This window comes from Aptenodytes patagonicus, chromosome 3 (genome assembly GCF_965638725.1).
Source record: "Aptenodytes patagonicus chromosome 3, bAptPat1.pri.cur, whole genome shotgun sequence".
Lineage (NCBI taxonomy): Eukaryota > Metazoa > Chordata > Aves > Sphenisciformes > Spheniscidae > Aptenodytes > Aptenodytes patagonicus.
Genome location: NC_134951.1, coordinates 22,182,623 through 22,200,126, shown reverse-complemented (window position 1 = coordinate 22,200,126; position 17,504 = coordinate 22,182,623). Strand labels below are relative to the sequence as shown.

Below are 17,504 nucleotides of genomic sequence, written 5' to 3'. Positions count from 1 at the left end.
AAGCCAAACAAATTCGTAATATAAAAACAAGTTTGATTGAATTGCTTTTAGACAAAGGGCTTTCCAGCAATTGGTGCACAATTAACCACCACAGCTGTGCCCTGTTTGATGCTCTGTTGATGCTTACGTAAGCTATTAATATCACACAGCAACAAATATTATACAGCTGTTAGTCCTGTAAAACTGAAAAAGTCTAAGGTAACAAGATAATTAACCAGATTATTAATCTGTAACTGCTGTGAAAATGGACTGCAAAGGCAGTATCATTCCAGTCTTGACTATGTCGTGGAGGTACTCCATAACCTTGCAGATGAGAAAACAAGAAGTAACTGATAAGACTTGCACAAGAAACTGTGAAAATTATTTATAAACTTTGGATCCTGATTATATCCGAATGTATCCAAACCTCCTAAAGTTTCCTATTTGACCTCTGACGAACTCAGGAACATCTGGAGAATGTACATATATAGCAATTGCTGTGGGCTGAAGAACGAAAAAGCCCATAATTTAAAAACAAAGAGAAAATCTCAGACCCCAAAATCTCCTGAAAAATCAATCCTTCAGCATGAAAAGTAAAAGGACATGGGAACTCCCTTGTGCTGAAACACCGCACGTGCTCTACTCCCTGACCTGAGCCGAATGGTCACCGCAGAGAGAGGAAAGCGGGAACAAGCAGCAATTACGGCAGAGTCATTGCAGCGAGCCCTGGAAGACGCGTGTGGCAGGGAAGCCAGGCACGTGCCTGGCAGTCTCCCAGATCCCCTGCCAGCAGCAGCATGGCCCGAGCGTAAGCCAGCGAGCGATGCCAGGGAGCAATGAATGGGGATCACAGAAAAAGCTAATAAATCAGCACGGATGTGATCAGGCACATCGGAGTGTCAAGTCTGCTTACTGCCAGTGCAACGCATGGCCACAAATTGTAGTGAGCACAGTGTATGATCCTGTTTGCATAAGGAAACAAGCAGCGCATAATCATGCTGCGCCTGCCAGCCTTCATCTCCCTTTTGAAAATACAGGCCAATTTCATCTATATTAAAAAGACACACGTCTCAAAGGCAGATACTTCCTGCAAGATTCATTTGAATTGCCAGCGGACAGAAGAGAGACCTCAGTCAGGTCCAGCCCTGAGGAAGGACCGGCAGGACAGGGCAGGTATCTGCCCCACGGGCAGGGCCTGGCCGTGAGGTGCGCAGGCACAGCTCGCCAGGAGCCAGGGCTCTGCTCGCCCACCTCCCCAGCATCAGCAGCCTTTGGGAGGGGGCAAGGCAAGCTGGGGATGACTGCAGTGAAAGAGGACAAAGGAAAAAAACAAACACAACTATAGGGTTTGTTACTTCTGAAGCAGCTTTGATTTTGGAAAGTTACATACGCTACTTCTTGTGCAGCCAACAGGGATTTTTTCCTTTTTAACTTTGTTAATTCTACTTGCATTTTTATGATTCATGAGGACCTTGCAAACGTATCTCCTTATCTTCCCAATAAATTAATCTCTTGTACTTCTTTGGCATTGACAAGGCAAGATTTGTAGGTAATACCTCTTACTAGGACAACAAATAATGTTGGTAAAAGCAGGCACATTGAGGCATACAATCCCTTCTTCAGGTCCATGGATCAGAGGTGAGATTAGCAAAGAGAGAAAAAGAAAGGACACCTCTCAGATGGTTTAAGTGATGTATACATCATTAAACTCAAAGCAACAGCTCGTAACTGCTGTTTAGTATTCAAGACTACTACAATTACAAGTGTAAAGAATACTTTATGTGTCTGAAAAGTCATCTTGTTTTTCCAACCAAATTAATCAGTCTAATTAAAACAATACTTCTGTTATAAACCTTGCCTTGTTTACAACCGCAAATCATCAGATACAGCTACAATAATTCAGGCACTGAAGCACATTGTAACAGTTAACTTCACCTCATCAGAAATCATGCTGCCTAAAGTAGCTCAAAAAAATCAAATCATGAAGTCCAACTGGAAAATACTCTTAACCCCTTCATATGACAAGTTACTTGGGTTTTGCAGGTCTTTAAATTATGACCTCAAAAAAGTCCTAAGCAACTTAGCAGGCAATTTATGAACAGAACAAGGTGTTAAATATGTGGACAAAGTAATTAGCAACAAGTGTAATTCTAAAAAAAACAGATGCAGAAACCAGATTGCGTTGTACATCTACAGTAAAAAGAATAAAAAATCCTTGGCTTTATGACCTACACTTTAATGACATTTTATCACTTAGGTTTATCACTTACATTCTTTTCTTCTATGTACCACATTAAAGCTTTTTAAAAGGATTTTTAATATTTTAATTAATATGAGAATTTCTTGGACTGGAAATTCACTTTAAAGGTAACCATATTCAGGAAATAATCTCACACAGACATGTCTTTATAGACATCTTTTATGTTCAGAGTATAAAATGCTCTTAAAAATAGTAGTATGATGTAATGAATTTAATACTAAAAAGACTTACATAATGGAAATTTAAAGAAAAAGCATGCAAGAGTGATTTTTAAATACCCCTGTGTCTTCCTTTTTTAATTCTGAATTCACTATCAAGGATGAAACAGAAGGAAATACTTAAGGAAAAAAAAGGTCCAAACCAAACACACCTAAAGGAAGATAAAGATTTGATCAAATAAGCATGGTACAGATTTTCTCTTTGTTATTGATCTTGGAGGATGAACATTTACAGTAAAATTCAGTCCCAGTGGCATTTTTCACAACACTAAATTTAGGATTATATCTTCTGTAGCATAATATTTTTGTAGAGGATTACTTTTATCCTATATGCCAATTGTTCATTTCTAATAGTATCTCCACATCTTTGGGGAAGTACTTAAAATCCATTAGTTGAGTATAATCTATGTTCTGAATATTTAATGTTTGCCATTTTGATTATTTGAAAGAGAATGAACAAACATATTTTTCCCACATTTATCAAAGAGATTTCCCTGCCCAGGGGTATGACAAGAAATAACAGGAAAGAGATTTAAATAAGATGTTACAGTAATGATATAAAATATTGGCACAGGGTACTTAAGGAGATTATGGAATCCCCTCTTTAAAGACTTTTAAAATAAGGCTATAGAAATATCTGTTTCCAGCCATCTAGGTTTGTTGTCCCTAGCTGATCTTATTTTAGAATAATAAGGATGTACTTCTAAAGGCCCCTTTTCATACCTTTTTGGGTTTGTTTGTTTGTTTATTAATTCTCTTTCATTATTTCTTACCATAGGTATTTTTAGCAGCAATGAGACTTTAATCAGGCTCCACTGTGTTAAATGTGCGTAACTGCTCACATACAGTTATGCAAAAACCAGGAACTCTTTGTAATATAAAACTTAAAAAAATTCATAGCAACATTTCAAAGCTACTGAAAATTGAACTGAGGGAAATAAAATGAATATAACAAGCTGCATCACTATATGTAAGACGTTTTTTTATTATGTCTTACATTAATCACGTTTATTAATTCCCCCCAAAATATGTATAGTGTACACAAACTACAGCATAACTCTAATAACAGCTTATAAAGAGCAAAATAAGTATGTTAATATGAAAGTTAAAAGAAAATGCATAATTAGTATTCCACTAAGATTAGGCAAACAGATTTAAATAATTCCATTAGTATTTGGGGATCCCACTAGTTAAGGACTGCAGCAAACACTTTTTGTCCCTGATACATACAGCTTTTGAGATCTCAAAAAAAATAGTAGATATTTGGAAGAAAAGCAATGTACACACATCTGGAAATAGACTGCATTTAGAGCTTGATCTTGGGATCCAGATACAGCAAACTCATGACCTCCCAAGCCAGGTATTTGTGACATTTCAGGTGGGATTCAGTGGTCTAAGCACAGGCATATAGAGGCATATAGCGGATGTCTAAGCACAAGCATATAGAGGCGGCTTTCGTTGCCTTTCCGGTGCTGTCTGCCTTCCGGCTGCTGCTCCGAAAAAATGCAAGTTTCCTGCAGCTTTGTGTCACATTTGCCAGACCCAAACATATGACTTGCAGATTTAACATGGTCTAAACTGGTACTAAGCAGCTACTTTTAATCAGCTGACTTTCTCCCTTCATGCCCTGCCATGACTGAAGAGTTAGGTGACGAAATATGTATGGCTCAGTGTGTTCGAGCATCTAAAACTGCCAATTTTTTTCAGAATTTACTCTAGCACAAGCAAGTTTCAAGATCTGATTCAAAGATCTTATTCCCTTGGCAGAAATTTCTGAAGAAAAAGATATTTCTACTACATCAGCAGCTAAGAATTCTGCTGTGGAGGTTTAAGAAGGATCCTGCCAGCCGCAGTAAATACTGGGGTTTTTCTTCCCTTATACATGCAACAGGCCTCCTAAATCAACCTATATTTACAGTTTCTCTCAAAGAACAACAAAAAAACCCCAAACCCAACAAAAAAAAAACCCAAACAGAAAAGTGTTTGCTTTCCTGTTCAGTTTAAAAAAACCCCAAAACTATGTTTCATTCTGCTTCATTGGAGTAGAAGAAATTACTACAAATCAAATCTTTCCCTGAGATGTGGACCACAGCACCTACTTCTGAGAACTTTGCTGAGCATTGAGAAGAGCATTTGGTTGAGTCAACACATCCAGTAGCAAAATGTGTTTGATAACTTGAGGCCATAGAAGCCTCAAATGCAGAAACATCGACTGAGTAGTCAATACAGTCCCAAACTGAAGTTAGAGGGCTTGGGAACTTGTTCACAAAAACTAACTTTTGTCTTGTGAACACAGTCTTTCTCCAAAGATAATGTGATAAAACAGACCCTGTAGAGTCAGAACCTATTTTTATGCTAAAGATGCATAAACGACAAATCTCTCATAAACTCTCGTAAACTACAAATCTCAGTGAATACCCTCCATTAAATTTATTTCCAGGCCTACCACTGGCTTCCTGTGCTCCCATTTTCCCACCTGGCGAGCCTTCTTTTTAAGATCTGCCCAGGAGAAGGGCCCTAGAAGAAGTGAGCTTTCTGATGTGAAACCAGCAGGGCAGCAACCCTCCGCAGCAGCTCACCAGACCAGCCGTAGGCACTGCCTGTGGCAACTGACGCCATGACACAAGGGCAGTCACCGAGCAGTGACTGTGCCAGGCTCCGTTCCCATATTTCCCAGCTAGAGGTGAGACTCAAACCTTGTTTAAAACTTAATTTCATACAGAATAACGTTAGAATAATGTCTCAGGTTAGAGCTTAAGCTGATACTGTGCGATATCACTGCGGGCAGAGAGACTTAACTGCAACCTAGCGGAAAAGTACATTCCGAAGGTGTTAATGTTCCAAAGTGATTTATGTTTTTCAGTCATAACATAGATCAACAGGAAATAGCGCAAAAGAAAAAAGGACAACTGTTGCCACTCGCAACATATCAGACTTGTGGCATGTGGAAGAATAGTATTTTGGAAGAATTAGTAATTCAATAAATGGGCCTCAATATTTAAGGTTCTACACAGAAAATAAGAAATGCTATTAGCATGCAAGTAAGCCCTACCAGTTGCTGTCAATATGCTGCAGTAATCATTTCTAGAGTAGGAGGAAGAGGAAGAGAAAGGCATTAAGGAAACAAATGACATTTATATATGTTTTATAATTATCACTTTTGTTTTGTACAGAAGCTCTTCCTTCAAAAGGCATCTACTGCACTCTAAAATGAGCTTGTATGATTTTGTACCCATCTGAAGTGTCATTTTATTTCAGATACACAGTGTGTCCACTAATATCCACTAACAGTTTATAGTAACAAGGAAACTGGTACACACATTAGAAAACCTGTAATACACTGATAACTGTCAGGAGTTTCAAAATGTATGTTGGTCCTAGAATAAAGATGTTCAGCCCTCAAAATTCGTATGCTACAAAACTCATTGGTCTAGTACTGTTATTTGGCAGTCAAACTGTGAAATAGCTCTGCATTTATAGCTCTTTCTGTTTTTCTAAACATTACCACAACAAACGTATAGTAATGCTTTCTGATTATAAAACAAAATATAGTTAACTTAATAGAATCAATACAATCAGTTTTTGTCATGCTAATGACTGCATTTTTCATTCTTTTTCAATAGAAATTATTCTTAAGTCATTATACAGGAAAAGGAGTATGAATTTAATCAATCTTTCTAGAAGACATTACTGAAACATCTACATTACAAACAATGAACTTTCTTACTTTTTAAACATCTGTATATGGCAATGCTTAACACGCATCAGTAATAGTAAGGTTTTAATTTTAAAATCTCTTTGTGTTTTAAAATATAAAACTGGATTAAACTTCAAGAGACTAATTCAGCTTTAGTTATGCTGGCATAAAACAAAGTAACTGCTGCAGTCAAAGGAATTGTAATGTTATAAAACCTACAGAAATGAAATCAGAATCTCTCTCTAAGCAATACACATTATTTTTCAACATTTTCCACAATAATGCTGCTTCTTCGTCAAAGCTATGTAACAATGTATAGGGACACCGGGAATGCAAATCACAAATAAAAGACAAACATAGAAATGAGGAATTTGACACAGAGATCGATTTTGTTTTTCCACATGCAAATGATTATGGGGCGCTCTGCCTAATAACCCACGGAGTGCAGACATGCAGAGCATGCAGGCAGGATGTATGGATCAAGGCGTGCACTTTTCCTCTGCAGGGGAACCATGGAGATGACAGCACAGAAGAGAAAAGGCACTTACAGTTGTTCTAGAGAGGCAAGTCCTTTAAATGCTTGCCTGTCAATTGACTGGATTTCATTCTTGTACAAATAGCTGAAACAAGAAACAATCAGTAATATTAGTACACAAACAAGAGCTACGTGAAGGTGGAAAAGAAGAATTAAGTTGACACATGAAGACAGTTTTTCAACTGCATATTAGAAAAAAAAATACAAAACAAAAACTAAACACATACACATAAAAATACTTTGTCATTGAGATTTCATTCCAAATGTTTGTCAGGAAAGACAAAAGTCTGGGGCCTTGTAGGGCCTGAGGCTGTCACCCGGATGGTTTGGGATTCCCAGTGCTCACTGTTACTACTTACTGTTTCTTTGCCCCTCAGTTTCTTGATGGGCTTGCCAAAAGTCAAAATAAATTCAACTAAATGGGACAGAATTGCATCAGAAGTGCCTTTACCAGAACACACCGGGGATGCCATTGGCCTCTTACTTTCTGTAAAATATCTCATCTGGATACTGGTACAAATATCCAAGTTATGATGGAATTAGTCTTTTTACTGGACTTGGAGAACAAACAGTGAGAATTTCTATAACTCTGCCTGTGTCACCTTTTGAATATTTACCAAAAAATACAAGTTAGAATATTGGTATTGCATCCATAAAACAGCATTGTATATTTGTTTTATCACTGTGTATAAGATGGACATTAGGTCCCCATTGATACTCTATAATATAAACAGAATAAACATATGCAGTGTACCAGTATGTTCACGTGTGCTGTCTATACCTTTTCTACAGAATAAAAATAAATCAGGATGGATCCGTGTATGTGCTCACGTTCATCATGCTTTTAACAGTAAGGATGGTTTAGTGAGAGGGTGTTGGAGAAAAATCACACAGTTTAGCTGATGACTGCAGTTTCTGCATGGAGGCAGCGAATGAAAATACTGTTGGGGTTCAGTGTCAGTCACTCTCTTTTTGTGTTAGGTTAGGAACAGGTTCGCAGTAAGAACTTTCTCACAATTATTTCACAAACGGCTTGAAATTCAGTTAATCAGGCATGGATTTCTACGAAAAAGGAATAAAGAGACTTTGGACCACAAATGGCTTTATTAGCAGGCATTTTATTAGTAGTGGTTTTGGCTTTTCTATTACTACAGTTTTCAGTAACTTACTGGAAATATTGCAAACTTCTTTTGATGCAACACATAAAATACTGGCTCTGCTGGCAGTTTTTACACTGACTCGACAAAGGGCAACATTTCACAATAGGCCCTAATAAGGAAAAAAGTTGTAGACATCTGATGTTCACCTCATGACAGCTTCGGGGGACAATATGGAGCAGTATCTTTCCCTTGAGTCTAAATTTAGTTTTCCACTATATTGCTTGCTGAAATTCCAACACATGAATATATAGAGACTCAGGTGTGCTTAATTAACAGACACCCATCTGAACAAAAAGCAGAGTTCCTCCGATAACAGAATAACTAATAAACAAAAATTTGTGAGGTTTTTTAAATGCTCAGAATTCTGAACAAATTAAACTGGAAAAAAAAATACTGTCATATGAAATGACTGTAAAAACTTTAAAAATAATTTAAAAGAGAGAGAATAAGTGTCACACTTATTTTGGATGTGGAATTGGTTTTTATTCCATTTGCAAAAAATATCGTTTCATGGGTATTGAAATATTTGTTTTGACTCAGATTTACCAGTTTATTTGAGGTTCATAGTCATTACAATTTTGTCTCTCCTTAATTTTCCTCTCTGTATGATATTAAATTCCTATCTTATTTTCCAGTGAGAATTTTAAATGTGCCATTTCTTCTCACTCCTTAGAAAATTTCAAAGACTGAACAGCCGAAGTGTTATTTACCTTTCCTAGTACACTCCACTTGGCAGTTTGGAAATTACTCTTATTCCTCTGAGTGCTAAACCTCTGATCAGACCAGTGAACCAGAGTGGACTAAGATGCTTTTATTAACTGACCTCAGTTAAGTATCTCTCGAATAAAATTCTTCAAATACCCACAGGAAGTTTGAATTAATCCAATTTAAAAAAAAAAAAAAGTTTTACCAGACTCACTGACGTAACTTTTATTGACTTTCTACAGACAAAGTAAGGCAGAGTGAAGAACAAGGGCGGGTTAGAGGAAGACCGGGATAATGACTTTGTAGTTTTGCAGACTTTTACCATCATACTGCAGGGAAGGGAACAGCCTTTCATGTCCACTTTTGGAGCGCTTACCAAGCCACTGTGTTAGGACTTTATTTGGGATTCAACTTTAAACTACATCTTTTTCCATGTTGATCAGAAAACCCTCAAGCTGCAGGACACTCAGCTGACCTCAGTCCATCATGTCCCCCCTCCACAGAGAAACCCCAGCAACCCAAGGCTACAAAAACCTATGTTCTATGACAGATGTGTTAACCATACTTTCATTTAGTCGTGTAGATGTTTCCTTGAGGATATTAACAGAAAGACTAAAAAAAAAAAATATATATTTGCCTAATGAAGAGAGAGATGACAATACAAAATACAACTAAGTAGCACTCACAAAAAATATTTATGTCTTTCTAAAATACTACTGTGCCTAAGGAGTGAAACTTTGCAACCACTGCGCTAAAAAAAAAATCTCAAAATTTATCCCAGTCACATTAGCAGAAAACTGATTTAAAGTATAATTAGGGACAAAGTAACTTATCATTTGATTTACCTAAAAGCTCTACTACACAACTGAACCATTAGACTTTTTTAAACGATGAATAAACAGTGGATTAAGATGACAAAGGATATATTCTATTAAGACATTAAATTATTTTCTGGCAATTACTACTAACTGTTTTCCGAAGAGTTAAAAAAAAAAAAAAAAAGCTCTTTCCAGAAATGCAAGCAAGGCTGATAGGGGCCAGAGGTACTGGTCATACACTTGGGAAATGAACAAAAAAAAAAAAAAAAAAAAAGGTAAACAGTTATCAGAAAATTAGAAAAAAGTAGTTTTAATTAAAAGTTTGATAGATCCCCTATGAGGATAATTTTTGGTTTTTATGGATTGTATTACAAGTCGTGATTTAAGGAAAGCAAGATCCAGATATGTTTGGAACAAGAGAAAAAAAGGTTCAAAGTAATGGCAATATCAGGCAGTGTAGAGTAAAACCTGGCAAGTAAATGAATATAGTAAAGAGAGATTTATATAGAAATATTAAAGAGACAGTTGGCAGAATCAGCAACATGAATTGCAAAGAAATTAGATCGGGAATTATAGGAGGTATTCAAAGGAAAAAGTAACATGACAGCAATGGTGGCAGAAGGCACAGAGGGAAATGTGACCTAATCCCATTTCTGGAAAGGTGAGGTGAGCAGCTCCGCACTTTGGCAAACCTACAATGTGTCTTCTACCATTATTACTTCATTCACCAAATGCAAAACAAATCTTGCATGTTCCCTTTTCATATTTCCAGAACTAATACATGTCATAGAGTCTTAATTTCCATTTATCATTTGCTTATCGCACTGTTGCCATGTCTGATTCCTCACCTCTCCATTTCTTACTAAGTGAACATGTCTCAGTGCTGTTGCCGAAGTAATTTTCATTCTCCATTTTTATTTCCTTCACTTCCTTCACACTCGCGTCTAGTTTACTGCTCCATAAATATCAAGTACCTTCTCTTTATCTGGAAAGCTCTTTGTAATCTCTAATCTATATTTTATATTTTTCCATATCTCCTCCCTAAATTCTTTCTTTTTACCTTAACCTAATTTTTTCCACTGCTTCTAATATCCTACATGTTAAAACTGTAATATGTCTCTACCTTCAGTTTCCAGTTATCTTCTGTCTCGGAGAATAAACTGCTGACTTTCAGGATCAGGAAGGATTATCCTACCAAGTTTCCACAAATCTGCCTGCATCTATATTATAAGGTTGGAAAGCTTTTCTTTCTCATCTCTCTGTACTACCACCTCTAGTCAGTAAACTGAGTAACTCACAGGAAGTCAATTAAATATGTTCAGCGTACCATATACATCATGTATACATATACATCTTGTATCAGGAGCACCAAATTACAAACAAGTTACCAATTATTTTGCTCATATGAAGACAACTTTTGAATTTTATTTTAGACAGGACTGTTTACATTATCCTTTGTAGAAGAGGGAACATAAGACCAAAAAAATCATACAGAATCACTGAAGTGCAGAAAGAAACTATATTATGGATGGGATCCAAGCTACTAATGCCTTTTTGATCCTTATTAAAGAGCCATATTGCTAACACTAAGGTATATGAAATAAGACAGAAAGGCAGAAAGAAAAAGTATCCTCTTGGTTTCATAGCAAAACAATAATAATGACATTTGTTTCTTTCCAACTTTTAGTATATGAATTCAAAGACATTATTACCACAAACAGCACAGCAAGATCACGCAAAACTGTTTATAGAACTGTCAAGATTTCAATTACATAAAGAACAAGAAAACAAATAATCCTTAAAAATAAGATTCAAAAATCATATGTGCATAATTTTCTTTTTATACTGTAAGGACCAACTTTTACAATTATGAATATTTTTAATACACAGAAAATTGAGAAAATATTATTACTCTGTCAAAATTTGTTCTCCAGACAGACAATTCTGAAAACTTATATACCTCATAAAACTCTAAGCTCAATTTCAGAAACAAACAGTACAAAGATGCATTTTAAAATCCCAGGGCTTCTTTGAGACTTGCTGGAAAAAGTTTTGTCTAAAAGACCAAAAGAGATACAGGAATGGGCCTTGACGTCTCTCTCTCAGACACTGGCTTTTTTTTAAATACTGTATTATGTTTTATATTTACATATTTTATATATAACTATATATTTACAAGTATTTTATACATACTTATATATTTACTAATAGTTATATATTTTATATTTATATGTACTTATATTTCACTAAATCAAAGCCACTGAGAAATGACACGTTTTCTAAAATTACTCACTGAATTATACATTTTCAGAACCATCTGCAGTCTAGTACTTCAGTTGTCATAAGAACATAAAAAACATCATGGACTAATGATCTCATTTTATGAAACAGGACCATACAAGTTAGGTTTGCAAATATCCATAGGATCAGGCCATTCAAAGCCTCAAATATTCCAGATGACTTGGTTTTATAATATTAAATTCTGAACAATATTTTTGACTTTTAATAAATAATACGGTTTCCATCCCCCTAATTTCTATTTCAGTTCATCCTATTGGGAAAAGTAGTCCGTTTTGTTTCCTTTGTTCCATAGAATACACTTAGCATGTACTTACTCAGCTAACATTTTCACAGCTAAACTGTATTTATTTGGTACATTTGAGCCTTCTGTATTGATATCTGACCAGTACCAGCATTTTTATAACTTTAAGGCTGTACAGTCTAAGGCTAAACATTTATATCACAGCCACTGAAATAGGCAAAAAGATCTTAAAGTTTATTTTAGCAAAACGGGGGATGGCTTTAAAGAAGAGCTCTCTGCAGTTGAATGAACTACCACATTGAACTTTATATTCAAATTTTCCAGGGAACAAGAGGAAAAGGAAAAGATCTTCCTCTCAACAATATAGATATAGATAAACATTACTACATGTATATGAAAACAAACAAATCATAGTTCAGTTGTTTCTTTTCACTCTTCTATTGAACTGAACAGAGTGCATAGTTGAGTTTTATCTCAGGCTTACTACAGCTAGGCAAAGGCAAGCATATGAAAATAAAGAACTAATAAGAACCAAGTAGTATTTCTGCACAGTTGCTGACTATGGAATGAACTTAGCCATCCTGAATTAGTAGACCTTACGTACTGCGCTACCAGATCCACCATACAAACACATCTTGTAACAAATATAATCATCATGGACTTTAATAATTCATTGGGGATAGTCTGTTCAGTATTCTTTTTCCTCCAGTTGTATATAGTTTAAACAATTTTATTAATGAAAGACATTACACATAAAAATGAGACCATGAAATGTAACCAAACACAGCATGGAAAACCGGGTAATGTGTCTGCACAAATTTACGTGATTTTTATTTTTCCCCCTTCTCCCACCTCCTTAGAGCTATTCAGGCTGCATTCTTGAAAACTAGATGGAAAATTAAATTTCTGAATTGTTTCCAAAACAATGAAATCTCAAAGTGACCATTTTTTTTTCTGTACAGCACTCAAGCAATGATCAATCCTCCAAGAGAACGGAGTGAAACTTTTCTACTTGACACTTCATAAGGTGGACTCCAGAGACTAAAGCTGAGAATCCATGACAACTTACTATTCAACTCTTTTTTGCAGATAAAAATAACAATTTTTTGATGTCTTTTGTTTATTCGGGTAATTAATACACTTGGTATGTTTGTTAAAAAGGGAGGAGTTATTCTTAAAATATACAGGTTGCCTGAACACAGGCCTTACAGCCAATCATATAGGTACTTTTCTATTTTGTGTTTGACTTGATTTTTCTCTTATGAATTTATACTGCATCCAGTGAACAATTTAGGAGTAGTTAAGAAGCTTATATAAGTTACAAGCTTCTGTAAACACAAATCTTGGACTAGCTGCTTTTAAACCACTTTTCAAAACACAAAGTTAAAAAGTACTTGTCAGAAGGTTTCACTGAACCTTTAAAGAGGTGACCTCCTAAACCTTTAAACATATCCCTTTTTAAATTATCTTTTAAGTCTCATATAGTAAACAGCAACTAGTAAGTGGTTTAAAATCTACTGCCTACAGCTGTCACAGCCCTATATTAGCAAATCTCAAGGCATCTACTTACAGAAACAAAGATTCAAGTTGCCCCCACCCCACAAATTCATTTCACAGATTTTCAAAGCAGTTTATCTCCTGAGATAGTGAGTCAGATTAAAACACAATCTCAGATTAAAACACTTTCCCATTGAAGAAGTTCAATTACATATTGATGCAAAAAATGACGTTCATTTAACTTACAGATATTTCAGGTTTTCAAGGTCTTCAAATGCCCCACTAGGTATTCTTTTAATTTGATTGTTGTTTAGAAGCCTATAAAGAGAAATAAAGAGATGTTTATTTTAACATAGATGAACAGTAGGGAAAAAACCAAAATGTGTAACAGCAGGTGTAAATGTAGCATTAAAAGGAAAACTTAAAACAATAACAAAACAAAAAGCTTTTTCCCTAGTTACTGTTAGAAGAAAAAAAGTGACATGCTTACACAGCTGCTCAGTCACTGCCTTGCAGGAGAAAACTAAAAAAATTAGACAGAAATAAAAAATTTTAAAAAATCTAAAATCTGAAATTATGTGGGTTTTTGTGGGTATCTGAGATGAAGATGAAGCAAAAAAAAATCCTGGTACCAAGTCAACACACAGGGTTGAAACTGATAAAATCAACATTAACAAAAATTTGTCTTTAACAGGTACATTGAAGTGACTTTTCCTAGATGTTTCTTAGTGATACTCTGTGTACTGGGCCCTTCACATCATACAGGAACACAATTGTCTGTATTCACAGATTTGCACTCATCTCTCATGCAGTGGTATTACGAAGAGAAAGGAATCCAAACTTAATGAATCCTGTCTTTATTCGGGACTTGTGGATCTCAGATCAGTGATCTGAACAGTTAAAACTTGAGGCTGGATATCTGACAGAAATTGTAATTCAAAACTGGTGATCAACTGCAAACAGAGATATGATCAAAGGTGACTGGGAGTAGGGATAGCTAGTAAAAATGTCTTGGTAGTACCAGTTTGGACAATATACTTTTGGGGGAAAGTCCTATCATTTTTTCTGGTGTGAATATACAGTACAAGATGTCTCAATACATTTTTGTTATGTGCTTGCAGGATAAATAGATAGTAACGATCCAAAGCTCACTGATATCACTGTACTCTATTTCAGTTCACGCACTACTTGTGTTCTAGAAAATGGTAAAATTTGCAACCATAAATTAAGTACATTTAAAAGTAAGAACAACTGTCCATCGTAATTCCTCCTCATGTCTGCTAATATGCTAGAGAAGAGAAACATGCATGCATCTGTTCAAAAGTCATGTTTGAAGGAATGACAAAGGAGATACTAAGTTAAAACTATAACGCACATACTATTGGCATTGTGGGTTTGTAAAAAGTCTTTTAGAAAACATGGACTTCTCTTCACAAACATATATGGTAACAGAGACCTCTGTAAAAGGAAGCTCAGCAGGAACAAAACCCTCCAACTTCCGGCAGTCCTGGCGAGCACATTAGAATAGGAAAGTTCAAAACAGAGTTTGTCAAATATTTTGTAACTGCAACACATTTGCATATTTGAGCCTTTGAATAGCTTTGTTGTAACTCCATGATTTATTACGTGATATTCCACCAAAGTAATTTAGCACAATTTGGAAAAAATTATATAGTAAAGGTCTGTATTTTTCATATTTCCAATTAAAGAATGTTAATAAAACATTAGGATGTAAATAATTTCCTTTTTATTTTAACAGACGTATACCTGGTTTTGCTTTAGGCCCAAATCTCACTCTCTCACCTGTGTCAATTCTACAGCTGAAATTTGTGAGACTACTTACCTGTGAAAAGTGAGCAAATTTGGCACATTATCAAATTAATCATATTAAATCAAAAGAGGAAAGTGCCTTAGGGTTGAAAAAGAACTTACAGTGTGTTCAGATTTTTAAGCCGTCTAAACTCTCCAGGCTGGATTTCTTTAATCCTATTAAATCTTAGGTCTCTGTAGAATAAAGAAAAAGAAACGTTATTAAAAAAACTACATATTTTTTCATATGAAAAACTGAACTTTTTTGTGACCACCATGACCAGCCTCTGTCCATAAACTATAGCTTTTGACCAAAGGAGAAGGCAAAACAAATCCAAACACTGTTTGACAAGTTTATGCAGAGGATTGACCAAATCCAGCCTCAGCAGTCAATGCTGAAGGTTGTACCTAAGTTAAACGTGTGGTCATGAAGGATGTTCTCTTCCACAGTGAAGCATCTTTTTACAGGATGTTGAATTGTACTTCACTAAATTGCACTGTCTTCGTATTTTAAAAGTTGCTTGTAAATAATACAGTGAAACAGATACAGAAAAACTGGGATCAGAAAAAAAGCTCAGGAAAAAAGAGACAGCTTTCAAGACTGTTAAGCTACTCCATTCTTCTGTTTTGGGTAAGGAAGCTTAAGTGCCTCATTTTGGCCTGCTTTTAAAACCTGTAAATCCAGCTGCACGAAGCTATTGATTTTCTTACTTAATTTTATTTTGTCTTACTTTTTGATATGTTTTTACCATGTTCAATTTCCTGTCATATCCATAGCTTAATGAGAACTTCTCCAAGAAGAGGGAAACTCCAACTTCTCAAGTGAGGTGCTGCAGAGCGAGCAGGGACAGGGAGTGAGGTGGCAGTAGCGCGCGGATGTGGGGAAACACCACGGCTGTGCCAGTCTCACACCTCTCTCCTGCTGAAAGAAGCAGCAGCGTTTTCCACCTCTGCCCATCTCCTTTCCTTCCCTGGCTCCAGGTCGCTCCATCTTGCTGCTTGCTCACACTGGCTTTCGTATTCTCAGCAGCTCAGAAACTGATTTAACCAACTTGTCTGGGCTAGCAATAAACCCATGCAAAAAAAAACAGGAAAAAAGCAAACTGAATGGGCTTCCTGGGAGGCCACACAGGTGAGAGAGGTACTGTGAGGAAAGATCGGGACCAGGGGAAAGGAAGGAGGGCAGCAGGTCTGTCCTCTTCCCTAGCAGCAGACCAAAGACACCAGGACCTTATAGTCTCTGCCAAGCGAACAGAAAGGAAGCAAATGGGAAGTGAGTAAAATCTGAAAGACTATGATCATACTTATTGCACTGTCCTTCCTAGAACACACACTTATCAATTGCTTTCAAAAAGTAGGACAGAAACATATCATAACTTCAATCTTAGCACTAAAACCAGTCCTAATTAAAACATAAATATGCACTGCGTTTTAACAGGCAATATGTTATTAAGAAGTCTCTCTGGAATTTGGTATTTAGTCAAGGAAATACAGAAAAGCAGACAAAAAGTCAGCTGTATACTAATCCCATATAACCCCACTGGCTGAGGTTGTAGGTAATGGGGGGGTATAGTTGCCTGAAGTCTTTTGCAAAGTACATACTTAAGCATCATTCCTCATGAATCAGCCCATCAGGGCTTATTCAGCTCTGGAATAATGGCCTCAGAAGGACTTTTTCTACGTAAGTGTTTTACGATGTGGCCTACTGTTCATTGTAAGGAAAGGATTAGACATGTGGTTTTGTTTGCATTACACTCCACCAAAATATTTGATCAGTGACTGGAATAAATGAGGGATGCAAACTGCTATCCCTTATTTAGATGTGTAGTTAAACTGCCTGTAGACATGCAAGACAGCCCCCTTACTCAACTCCCAGCTGAAGTGAGGATTTCCAGATTTAGAAGCACAAATTGTCATAGCTTGAATTTGTTCTTTACAAAAGCACCTTCTTTAGTTATAGCTAAACAGCATTACGTTTTGTTCATCACTCACACAAGAAATACTCACTTACCACACACGAAACACACATGTCCCGGATGAGAAAGAGATGCTGCCTATGAGTCACTGAATCTCAGGTGCCGAGATTTTCTAAACAAGCATTGAATGTCGTAGCGTGCACTGAGAGAAGATACAGCAGATCCCTCTGTAAGCATCATTGGACATGACATTCCACTTCACTGAGAGCTCTTTCTAGATTATCTGAAAGTTTATTGTGTTTCAAGGAAGCATTTTAATTTTGATTAAAATAATCAAAAGTGCAAAAATCCAATATTCATGAATGGAA

The 17,504-nt window shown here is 36.1% G+C and overlaps 1 protein-coding gene across 1 annotated transcript in view; it reads right to left on the bottom strand.

The window, feature by feature from the left end:
* The window catches only part of PXDN (peroxidasin), an 88,960-nt gene that overhangs the window by 45,997 nt on the left and 25,459 nt on the right, over window positions 1-17,504 (bottom strand). The window contains exons 2-4 of the mRNA XM_076332854.1: window positions 15,344-15,415; window positions 13,658-13,729; window positions 6,703-6,774 (exon numbers count right to left, since the gene is read on the bottom strand). Coding sequence (XP_076188969.1) covers window positions 6,703-6,774; window positions 13,658-13,729; window positions 15,344-15,415 — 216 coding nt within the window. The remainder of the gene's footprint in view (window positions 1-6,702; window positions 6,775-13,657; window positions 13,730-15,343; window positions 15,416-17,504) is intronic.